At 36.7% G+C, this 12653-nt stretch overlaps 2 protein-coding genes across 10 annotated transcripts in view; one reads left to right on the top strand and one right to left on the bottom strand.

Annotated features, from left to right (window-relative positions):
• The window catches only part of MED28 (mediator complex subunit 28), a 1184036-nt gene that overhangs the window by 152347 nt on the left and 1019036 nt on the right, over positions 1–12653 (top strand). The window lies entirely within an intron of this gene.
• Positions 1–12653, bottom strand: part of LDB2 (LIM domain binding 2) — a 399521-nt gene that overhangs the window by 83065 nt on the left and 303803 nt on the right. For all 9 annotated transcript variants that reach the window (XM_050791965.1, XM_050791972.1, XM_050791973.1 and 6 more), the window contains exon 3: positions 3940–4112. In XM_050791965.1, the coding sequence (XP_050647922.1) occupies positions 3940–4112 (173 nt within the window). The remainder of the gene's footprint in view (positions 1–3939; positions 4113–12653) is intronic.

Here is a 12653-nt window from a genome sequence, read left to right as displayed (position 1 = left end):
AATATATACGTATTTCCTATTTAGAAATTATAAAAAACAGGCATAGCCTATAAAAGGCAATTAACATATTCTCTCTTCAGAAAAATTCTGTGCATTCCTCTTAATCAATACAATTAATGTAGCTTTTATCTGAAGTCGGCCTTTTTTTTAAAAAAAAAAAAGATGCCTTTCACTTGGAATCCAAAATCAAAAGGGTCCCCAATTAAGAAAACATTTTCTGTTGTGCTGAATTCATGTTACCGTACTGTGAGCTCTGACATTTTGTTTCTGTGGTAACCAAAATCAGCTGATTAGTTGGCATGGCAACAGAAAAGATGTAATCCCAGCAGACACACTCTAATCAATGCCCCCAGTACAGATGGTCTCCGGAGGATCAACAAGAAAGAGGCTGGCAGGCATTCAGCCGATCACGTGCTAGCTTGAGACTAGGCCAGGAACAAGAGAACTAAAAAAGAACATTTCTCAAACTAACCAGTAGCTTTTTAACCCTTTTCTTTCTTTGGCTAATTGTAACGCAATATTGACTGTATATTTAGCTGTATAATACAATGATTCTCATATAGCTTTGATGAAATCAAGTGTGCTTGTTAAGTGGGAGTGTTTATATAATTTTCTTAGTTTGTATGCTTGGAACAGCATGCATGGAGTAGTGCTTTTAGATTAACAGTTGTGCAAAGCTCATTGTATTTTCCTTAGTGGTACTTCATATGTAAATACATACATATGCATTATACATATATATATATACACACACACACAAACATACACATGATCTGATCATTGATATTATAACTTGGTTAGAGTCAGGAGAAGAGTAGAAATTCTGAAATCTAATGTGGTATACAGGCTAAGGTAAGAAGGATGAACTGTCAAAGACATAAGTAAGTATTCATATAGGAAAACTGGTGGGTACACTTCCATGGTACTTCTCTGTAGCAGTAAATACTTTCATAATAACAAATTGAGAACAGAGAAAACATAAACCAATCTTTATAGAGATGATAAGAGTGTCCAGTAATGGCCAGAACTTTGTTGCGGTTTGTAAAATCTAAAATTAACCCCAAGAATGTACCCTAGAAAGTGTTCCTCCCCAGAATCCACCCATGTTCACATCCTCAAAAATAAATATTACTCGGAGTCTTAAATTCTGAAAACCTTGGTGTCTGCTCTTCTGATTATTAAACCTTGTTTTCTGTTTGATTAAAAAACTGAAAACACAAAAGAAAGGCTTTATAATGTGTGTTTTAAAATTCTAATTACACATTTATCCATAATCGATAATGTTCCTGGTATCAGGAAATTGCAAAATGCTCATGATACTCCCGAGGAATAGTTAATATTTCTGTTGATTAGGATTGCAGCTGATTTTTGAATCATGAGTTGACCAAATTTTCATAAAAGCAACTCAGAACCACTGGGTCAAATGCTATTTGGGGAATGAGAGTTTATTGATAGCCTAAATTAGAACACTGCGATGCTGCCTGCACACAGTATGCTAAGTACTAATAGCAGGCTTCCCTTTAAAAATAAGCATTGGCTTCTGGACCCTTTTTCTTTGTAAAAAGGTCTGAAAGGTCATTAGCCCACTGTTTTGTAGTAAACAGTCATAATATTTTATTACATGTAAATGAGTTATTTTTAATTAATATAAGAACAATAATATTGGAAAGGTTTTTGAGTATTATAATAATCACCAAGGAGCAAAAAAACAAAAACCAAAAAATCGAGAGAGGAAAAAAAGAAAAAAAATGGATCCTTTCAAATTTCCTAAAAATAAATGTGCATAATTAGCATCTGGACTAAGTCCACGTAACTGAGCTCCATTTCTCAGAAAGTGATATTTTTCATCACGGTATGGAAATATTCATTTCAAAAGTCGGCAAATATACTTCCTTGGAGTCGCGTCAGATGGGTGGTCCAAACAATTGCTGCTTGGGGCAAGGGAGCTGTGTGCGGGGGAGTGCTCAGGTCTTTCTGGTGACTGCCTTAGACACCTGAACAAACCACTCAACCATCTGAGAGGAAAATTTCAGGATAAGAAAGAAAGCAACACAGGAAAACCCTAGTTTCTGGATTTGAATGAAAATAACACTTTATCGATTTGTCAGAAGAATGGGATTCTTTTCTATCTAAAACAAGTCCCAAATGTTCAGCACTAAACCTTCAGAGAAGCTATGTTCATTTATGAATCAGTTTTGGCCTGAGAAAGAAAGAAACTGAGTAAATATATAAAAGGACTACGACAAAATGCATTTTTATTTTCAATGGCTACTGGCTTTGGAAGCAACTCCTTAATTACAGCAAAGCTTTTAATTTAATTATCATGGATTTTTTTTCCCCCTTACAGCATAAGGAGTTGGTATGTTTCTCTTGAATTACCTAAAAATAAACACTAAGCCTAGAGGAAAAAAAAAAAAAAAAAAAAAAAACAATAAGGAAGCAGCAGAGAAAGGCTTTCTCTGCAGTGCTAAGACTTTGTAACACTAGAAATGAATGGCTCGCAAAATGAATGGCTTCCATGTCCCTCTGATCTACAAGATTATGTAAATGTTCTGCATCTCCAGAATGAAGTGAGACATGGACAGATTAAACCATCATTCAGGTGATCATTACTTTCCATGTAGCAAAAGTCTATTGCCAGCCAGGACTTCTGCATCCAGTGTGAAGCTTCTTTGTCTCTGAATGACAACTTTCCTCTCTGCCTGTTTAGACCAGGAAGAAAGAAAAACCCTACCCTTTCCTACATTTTAAAAAGTCTACTGACAAAATTAAGATGCCATAGAATCCATGGTATTTGATGATTTGGTTTTGCATTTTATAACCATTTCCTTTGCCTTTGGTTTTGTACACCAGCATGGGTACTGGAGAGATGAAACTATACCAACAAGATCAATGAATAAATATTTTTATTCTTGCAGCAAAATTGCATAAGTAATAACATCTTCAGTTTCATACATTGGGCTTTTGCAGTTAACCCTGATGATTCAACCTCTCTTAAGCATAAAGAGAGGGTTGTCATTTGTGTTTTGAACTGAAAGAAATAGCTGCTATCATTAATATCACAAATTAGTTTCATGTTGAGTGTTAGTGAAAATGCAGTGAACTAGTGTTCATTAAAATAAACTTCTGTTTGTCAGATTCTGTGATTAAATATTTGTTCTTACTAATTTTTCTACCTGCAAAAGGACATAAAGAGATTATCTGTAGTGTTCCAGAAAGGTCTTTGGTGAGAGGGAACACTCCATATGTCAATTTTCTATGTAGGGCAAGGATCGTAGATCTAAAATGTATAGAAGATGAGGTTAAAGATCTGTCTCTTCTGTTTTTCATTTCACAGCCTCCATGGGGCTTTGAATTCAGCCTCAAACATTGTGATAATCTGATCCTGACACTTGACCTCCCCTCATTCACTCTTTTATAGGTATACTTGTTCAGCTGCTTATTGAATTCCCTAATTTCATTGACTTTTTAAAGTTTTTATGTTCCTTTACAGATTACAGTTGGGTCATGGTTAGAGGATTCTTCCCTTATTCAAATTTGAATTCAGCTCCAAAAAGTTATTTCAGTAACAAAGCACAAATACAATGCTGACCACGCAAAAACAGGATATGTTCCTTCAGCTATAGTAGATATTTTGTATAAAACAACAATTCTAATCTAGCAACTAAAATTAAAAAGGCAGTAGAACCTCTCTTCCTCTTAGTTTTTGGCTCCCTCCTCTTTGATTTTCATGTGCTCAGTATCTCGTGCACACATCTTAGAACAGTGTTCACCCCAAGAGTCAAGCCATGTCACAGACAAGGAAGATTCTCTCATGGTGTTGAAAGTATCTGGGAGATGAGCAATCAGCCCCAGGTTCCATAGGAAAACCATAATTATTATTCTTTAATGCACTCAGAGTAGGAAAAAACCGGGCATGTGACAGAGCCTGTCCTGTACCTTGGTAAACATGGGCTTCCCGTGCTGGGTGACCATGGTACACTGGTCGCAGTCCACCGTGATGGATGAGTTGTGGTATGACTCTTTCGAGTGTTTGAGAATGTAATACAGGTCGGTCACCCCTCCTTCAAACACAGTGCTAAAGTAACGGGGGATGAGGGTCCTGCCGATAGCTGGGAGAGAAACACAGAGAAACAAACCATTAACAAAAATATCCCACCAGCCCCACACACCCAACACCATTGCCAAACCTCCTAAAACCGGATACTGATCATCTCAAGAAACCATAGAAAGAGGCAAATTTCTCTTTAAAAACAGCCGTGACCCTTCTGGGTTACAGTTAATAAAATATAATCCCCAACTATTCAGGAAAAATGTGTCCAGTCATCTCTCCAGATTTTGTGTCCACTGCAAGTCAATAAAATAAGGGTTAGTACTTTAAAAATAATAGGAGGGAAACGCATGAACTACTTTGGACCTTGTATACTTTTGGAATGAACATGTTTGTAAAAATAAGACACTTCCAATCTACTTGGACTTTTTAAATGCATCATGTATAGGCCAGTTACCCAGTCATGTTTTATTTTTATTATTAGTAGTGATAATATAAATAATGCTTTGTAGTGTGTAAAGTATTTTGGTATTCTCTCATTGGATCTTCAGAACAACCCCAAGAGAGTGCAGGACTGATACCTGAAAATGTTATTATGGTGGTTGGGGGGGGCGGGGTGAGGAGGTTATTTTGAATGTTTCAAGATCACATGACTTGTAAGTAAATATTTGGGGTCTCTAACTGCATGTCTATAAACACCTAAAATATCTGCTCTTCCCAACACTATGTCTCTGACTGCTTTAAACAATGGAAATCTTTAAAAAATAATTCCCATCTCCATATACAAAGAGATCCATAACTATGTAAATGCTGATTATTCTACCTGCTTTTGGAGCTGTATAAGATATCTCTCTAGAATAAAAGGCTCATTTTAAGAGAAGTTGATCCCTTTCACTTGGTCTAAATTGGTCTCTTTCATTCCATGTGTCTGGTCCTGCCCCATTTTAGTTTCAGCGATTGTGTAAGTAGCTGGGCCTTTCTGACATAGGACGCTTAGAAATCTCTAACAAGCCCTTTTTTCAGCAGTGATGTGAAATCCTCTTACACTGAAAATCCCAACTCATAATATCAGGAATTTTGCCTATGTGCAGATTTTAAGGCAAAGTTCTAAAGCACTCTCAAGCAATCCAAGGTTTTTAATAAATCTCTTACATTCACTATATAATACCCTTTGAAAGACAAAAATAATGTTTAAGATAAATAAACTACCGAAGAAAGCTTTAGCTAGGAAAGATCACCCAATCGTCACTTGAATGTTTTAAAATATTTAATTTCATTATAAAAGAATCAGTGATAATCCATTTTGTATGGATCTATATCTCTTTTGTACATGAACCTGGAAAAAATAAGTATAAAGGAAATACCCTGCCAAATTGTTTTCTGAAATGATTTTAAGGAATCCCCATACAGATGACTAGTCTCTAAATAATTTACACAGTTGTTATTGCCTCATATTTGCTGCAGGTAAAATCAATCAACAAGTGTGTGCTAAATATTCCAGGATTTTCAGTGATTCCATCCTAGATAATCCTTCTACATGCATTTTCTAAATACTGCCTAATCTCTAATACTGCATGCTCATTTTCTAAATATAAAATTCAAATGAGAGTAATTTGAGTCCACCATGTCCTTTAACAAATGCATAGCTAATATTATAAAGAAAACTTTGTAATGCTAAAATCCGTATTGTACTTCACTACACAGATAAAATTAATTGAATGCATTTCAAATATTCTAACTTAAAGCTAATTATCATAAATCAGCCTAAGTAATTTGACAATTTGGGATTCATACTGTTGAGAATAAATGCAAACTATAAAAATGCAGATGTAGGCCAAAGAATTGTCACATTAAAAAGGTTATGGCAAATAACCACCATTGGATTAGGAACATTATACTTTATTTATCATGAATCCTGCACAAGTTAATTCCTTTAGATCACTGTTTGCTACATAGCACCATCGTTTTCATTCATAGTAAAATAGAAGTTGAAAGGGAGAAACGTTTGAGAGTCTTTAACTTTAAACCTAAGTTTTTAATTACTTGCCCAAATCCAGAAAATGTACAAATTATATTGTAAATACACTTAAAGAGAAACATAGCTTTGCTTTATTGAATAATTTCTAGCACTCTAGGAAATGGTTGCCATGGATACTGGAGGTTTGTTTTCAGTCCTGTTTCCTTTGAGAGCCTGCCCTCCCATTTTTCCATGGTCCTGTTTAGATGATTAGTCACAAAGGTTCATTATCCACCGTAGTAGACTAAACCCACAGTCCGGTGGCCGCAGTAAACCATGACAATGGTATTCACGCCCTTGAATATGCAGTCTCCTCTCCATAAATCTGAGCTTGGCCCTGTGATGGGCTTTAATCAATTGAATGTGGCATGAGTATCCTTGTATCAGTTTTGGGCTACACCTTTAAAAGAACTGGAAGCTTTCACTTTGTTCTCAGGAAGAAGTCAGTTGCTACATACAAAGTCCTGCTACTCTAAGACTGCCAGACCATGAGAAGCCCAACCTAGTCATGTGGAGAGGTCATGTGAAGGAGAACTGAGTCTTCCATCCAGCAACCCCAACTGAGCTTCCAGCCAACAAACAGCACTAACTTGCATGGGAGAAGCTGTCCAGGAAGTGAATCCTTGAGCTCCAATTGAGCTGCCTCAAGCTGGTGTCACATGGAGCAAAGACGAGCTGTCCCTGACATGCCTTGCACAAACTTCAGAATCATAAGTAAATAAAAGAAATGTTTGTATTTTAAGCCAACATGTGTTGGGGTGTTTTTTAATGTATCAGTAGATAATTTTCAACCACACTAGCCACAAAGGTAGTCAAATAAGAATTCTTCCCTGAAAGAAAGAGGGAAGTTTTGCCAGGAAAAACTTGCAAGTCATGGAAATATAGGAGGCTGAATACAGAAGAAAAGCAAAGCAAATTGACAGAGAGGCTTCATGGGCTGATTTGGGCCCTAGTCTCAGCTGGGAATAAAGCCAATGCCATCCCTCAGAGGTCACACTTGTGTGAGGTGTGCCCCTCCTTTTCTTTCTTTCTTTTTTTTTAATTGGCTCAAGCTGGTTCATGTTGGATTTCTGTCATTTGCAAATAGAGAAATCCTGACCACTGCAGTCCTCTTCTGGCATGGACAGAGTAGTAAACACTGAGAGAATAAAGAGGAAGTGATGAGAGCGATCAGCTACAAGAGATAACTGACTCTCCGTGCAACACACTGTGTTAGAAGCTGCAGGAGATTAAAAAGGTGTCAGAGATTGTATTAGTTTCCTGTTGTTGCTGTAACAAATTACCACCAACGTAGTGGCCTACAACACCACAAACTTATTATTTCATAGTCCGGACAATCAGACATAGGGCTTGCTGGGCTGAAGTCAGGTTGTCAGCAGGGCTGAATTCCTTTCTGGAAGTTCTCAGGGAGAATCTATTTTCTTGTTTGTTTCATCATCTAGAGGATGTTCACACACCTTTCATGTGGCCCCTTCCTCCATCTTCAAAACTCACAGGGGGAAGTTGGGGCCTGGCGAGGCATCATTCTCACTTCCTCTTCTGCCTCCCTCTTAACTTTCAGGATCCTTGTGATTGCGCTGAATCCATCCAAAGAATTCAGGATAATCTCCCATCTCAAGATCCTTAACTTATGAGATCTGCAAAGCCCCTTTTGCCATGTAAGGTCACATTCACAGATACCAGGAATTCAAACCCGGATATCTTGCAGGGGGCACTATTCTGCTTCCCACAGAGACTATACTTGCCAACAGCTTCTGTTCTACAAAGGAGAGCAATCAAAAATACAAGAAACACACGCATACACCGTGCACACACGCATGCAATGTGCAATACATAAATAATGTGCAGTGAATGGGACAGACAGCCAGAACAAAATCCCATGCGCCTGAAGAAATCATTCTATTGATCATTCATCAATTTCTTCTGTAAACATTCACTGAACCTGGAGTAGGTATAAAGCTCCATGGTCGACGGTCGATGCTGCAAACACAAATTTTTGTCCCTCTCTTTCAGATTCATTTTTGAATTTGAATTAGATTTTTGTCCCTGCCTTTCAAATTCATTTCTATCAGGAGAGGTAGCAAGTATCTAAGTATCTATAACATGATGTGATCGCTGATAAAGCTTAAAACTGGATTTATGATTTTGAACTCTTTATCAGTATCTCCTGTATCCTGAATTCGATGTACAATTTTATCATTTCTGAAGCTCTGAGATTAGCAAGTTCTTTTAATGCAGTCAACCATGCCACTGCATTGCACAGTCAGATAAAAATGACTAAATCAGTGAACATTTCAGATGTAGGTTCAGCGGTCACCTAACTCGACAGCCACACCAGTTCCAAATCTATTTAGATTTTATACTGTTACATTCACATGTCAAAGTTACACTTTACATTTATACTTTTATCCCTGGAATTAAAATAATTTAAATATTGATATACATAAATCTACATTGTGCTCCTATGAAAAGGATTATGTCTTCTTTTGTTTTTTTAATTTTTTTAAATTTTAATTTTTTTTTTTTTTTTTTTTTTGAGACGGAGTCTCGCTCTGTCACCCAGGCTGGAGTGCGGTGGCCGGATCTCAGCTCACTGCAAGCTCCGCCTCCCGGGTTCACGCCATTCTCCTGCCTCAGCCTCCCGAGTAGCTGGGACTATAGGCGCCCGCCACCTCGCCCGGCTAGTTTTTTGTATTTTTTAGTAGAGACGGGGTTTCACCGTGTTAGCCAGGATGGTCTCGATCTCCTGACCTCGTGATCCGCCCATCTCGGATCACGAAAGTGCTGGGATTACAGGCGTGAGCCACCGCGCCTGGCGATTTTAATTTTTTATATTTTCAATATTGTTGGAGTGAGATTAAGATTATAGTAGATTATAATGGCGATGGTATTTTTCTAACACATTTAGATCAAAGCTCCAAAAGTTGGGAAGTGTGGAGAGCCAGATAACACAGGAAGATTTTCTGTGATGTTAGGTGAGTAAAATATACCATACATTATTTATCTATGTATTCATGAAAGATAAAAGAAAATCATACATTAAATTATTCAGGTGCTGAAATGTGTATAAACAATGTTTAAATTATACCCTACACTTTATAGGTAAATATGATTAGTCCAGAAATAGCTAAGATTTTATTCATAGCTAATTGTGCTGTGGATCCCTGCCTTCAAGCTCCTCAGGGAGATTTTCACTGTTGTTCTGTTTTGTTTACATCCATCCCTACTCCCTAGAAATTCTTGCTATGGAAGTTGATAGGGTGATGGTGTGGTGGAGGCAGGATCTAGCTTCTATCTTTTCTTGTAGGTATTACTTGTAGATATTAGGCTATCTACCAGATATTCATTGATGTTAACTAACTTTTTTCCTTATTTAGAAACAAAATGGTGTAATACAAGCTGGGAGATCATAAAGAAGACATAAACTACTGTACATCCTCCCCAAAGCAGAAGGTCTGCCTTTTAGAGCATTTTATCTCTTTTAGTAATTATGAAATGCATTAAAAAAAACTCTTAAGGATGTTTATAAGTAATTCACGTGAAAGAAACTGCATGTAGAAAATAACCACAGAGGAAAATATTCAAACTAGTTATTGAAATACAAAGTTAAAATAATAAAAAAAGATTAAAACATAAACCTGGTGAGGTTGTGGTAAAATAGACATACACAAATACTTTTAGGGAAATCAACGTAGTGATTGCTTCTTATTTTGAGAGTTTCTAACTCTCTAGAAGTCTGTTAGCTGGGACTCTAAGCTCTTGGTAAATACCCTTACCAAACTGCTACTCTCAAGTTTATGTTTAAGTGCTCTGAAGTTCTACAAGTCTTTTGAGAAAACATCATCTAATGTGAGACTTTTTAATTTGGGGGCATAAATTAAAATTTTAAATGCCTGTAATTTATGTGTTTCAAAGACAATTCGCTTCCAAGAAATAAAAGGGGTTGAGAGTCTGATTTTAATAAAATGTGAAGTAAGAGGAAAATTTGTTACTAACAATATATTAATGCCATTTGACATATGATCATTATGTAGCTGATGATTTTGCAACTCTTCGAGAGAACCATATAACCAAGCATATGTTTTTAATTAGGCAAACGTTTTAATTATATTAAAATTATTTACTATACTAGGATTTAAAAAATTTGTATCTAAACATGAAAATAGATAAATTTGTTGGCTAAATCTGGGTAGTTTTATGTGGTTCTGCTAAAGCTACTGCAGTTCTGCTATATGTCAAAAATCCAAATGGAAATTCTATTATTCAGATACATAATAAACACCAAGAGTCATTAAACTTTAAACTTATCTGTATTCAGAAATCAGTAAATGCATTATGCTGACCTGCAAATGAATATGGTCCTAGGAGTGAGATAAACAAGACTGATGATTTCATTTATAGTAAATAACCATTATATATAGCCAAAACAATAGCAGTAAAATATGCTTGACCTGTGATGGGGGTGATACTAGTTCAAGGTAGATCTCGTTGTTCTTGATGAAGGGAATGCAAGTTGAATTAATTAATTAATTTTACTTTTATAAATTGGCATAACTTTCATTCTAATATGCCTTATTTTCTCAACCAAACTAATTTACTTGAATATTTTCTCTCTGATGATCTGTCTTGCTATTTCAAAGATTTGTTTATTTCATATATACTTATTAAGTAACTACTACAGGCCAGATATTGTTCTAGGTGCTAGAAATAGACAAGTAAGGAGACAGAGAATAAACCTGATGGCTCGGGAAGGCCAACTAGTTTAGATTGGCCAGTCTGGAAGGCTGCCGTGAAGAAGTGATGACGGAGATGAGTCCTAATTGAACAAAGCCATGTGAAGATCTGGAATTAAAGAGGTCCAGGCCCAGGAACCATAGGGGCAAAAGCCCTAAGACAGGAATGAATTTTGATTGAATGGGTTTGGTGTGTTATGGTATCAGAAAGAAGGTTTTGTGGCAGGAGGGTGGTCAAAGAGAACAAGATGATAGTGATGAGGTCACAGAAAGAGGCAGGGTCAGATTATGTGGGACTTTCTAAACCATGGCAAATGGCTTCCATTTTATCCTTAGTGCAATGTCAAGACATTGAAAGATTTTAGCCAATGATATAATTTACTCTGTTTTTCCTAAATGCACTTCCAGCTGCCAACATGGTCTCCAAATGCCATAAAAATTTTTGATCCTCTTATAAATTTAATAGGCATTTTTTCTTCCACTTTCTACCTACCAAATTTTTAATAACTTGACCAAGACTTCAGTCACCCTATCTCACACTAGGTGCTAAGTGCTAGAGAAACAAAGATGACTAAGACAGACCCCATTCCTGCTGCTACAGAGCTTTTGATCAAGCAATTCTTAGCATCATTAATTCACCAATTAAAAGTGTGTCATGGCTCCATCTTGTCTCTCCTGTTTCCCCATTGTCTGACACACAATAATGAATGAGTCAATGCAATAAATGTGTGAGTTTATAGGTCCCAAGTCATAGGAGCTTACATGTAAACCTGATAGAATTCATCTCATTTAATTGAACCCAGTACTTCGACATATTCAGATTATTTTGGGTCTTAATTCTGTCAGTGATACTATGGGCTATTTATTCTAGATGTGTGTCTTTCATGGTGGCAAAACTCTTTCGACTTTGATCCAAAGTACAGACAATAACATTGTACAGGAGAAGTCCACAGCAATGGAGACCTCCTTCTAACTGGACTTCTTAGTATGAATCAAGCACCCTCTAAGTATGAAATTGAAGTCCTTTAATGACTTCCATAATAAGTCCATGCTCTGTTACTAATGGCTCATAAAGATAGTACAGAGTCCATGGGGAAAGAGTGAGGTGTCAGAGAAAGACCCAAGCTGAGGGATACAGAGACGTTAATCAGGCACAGAGGGTGGGGGAAGAGAGCGGTCCCGGGAGAAGCAACAGCATTAGTTAGAGAAGGTGATATATTTCCATCATCTAGGCTGCTGCCTTGGTCAGATGTTACATATTTATGCCTTGGAAGATCTCATCTGGATAAGCTACTCCATTACACAGAGCTCTTGCTCTCTTCTTATGATGGTACAATATCCTTTTAGTTATTAAAATTTTAGGATGTAGTTTACATCTGGTAGATTTATTTTTGCCCTCTGTATTACTCTTTTATGTCAGCATTGTCATAACTGTACTGTTTTTTATTCTTCATATGAATCTTAAAGTAATTATGTTAAATTCAAAAAAGAAACACGGAGAGAGATTGATTCAAATTAAATTAAATGTACTAAGAAAAAGTTGACATCTTTACAATATCCAATGTTCCTATAAAGGAATATGAAATGCATGTCCAGTTGTTTAAATCTTTATTTTTATCTTTAAAAAATTCCCTAGTTTTTCTCTTTTCTTTCTTTTAGAGAAAGGGTCTCACTCTGCCACCTGGGCTGGAGTGCAGTGGTACGATCATAGCTCACTGTAACTTCGAACTCCTGGGCTCAAAGAATCCTCCTGCCTCAGACACCCAAGTAGGCTGAGAACACGGGTGCCACCATGACAGGCTAAATTTTTTACTTCTTTATAGAGACGGGGTCCAGCTGGTCTTGAACTCCT

This window comes from Macaca thibetana, chromosome 5 (genome assembly GCF_024542745.1).
Source record: "Macaca thibetana thibetana isolate TM-01 chromosome 5, ASM2454274v1, whole genome shotgun sequence".
In the NCBI taxonomy this organism is placed as follows: domain Eukaryota; kingdom Metazoa; phylum Chordata; class Mammalia; order Primates; family Cercopithecidae; genus Macaca; species Macaca thibetana.
The sequence above is the reverse complement of the archived record's forward strand: the minus strand, read 5'-3'. Positions and strand labels throughout refer to the sequence as shown.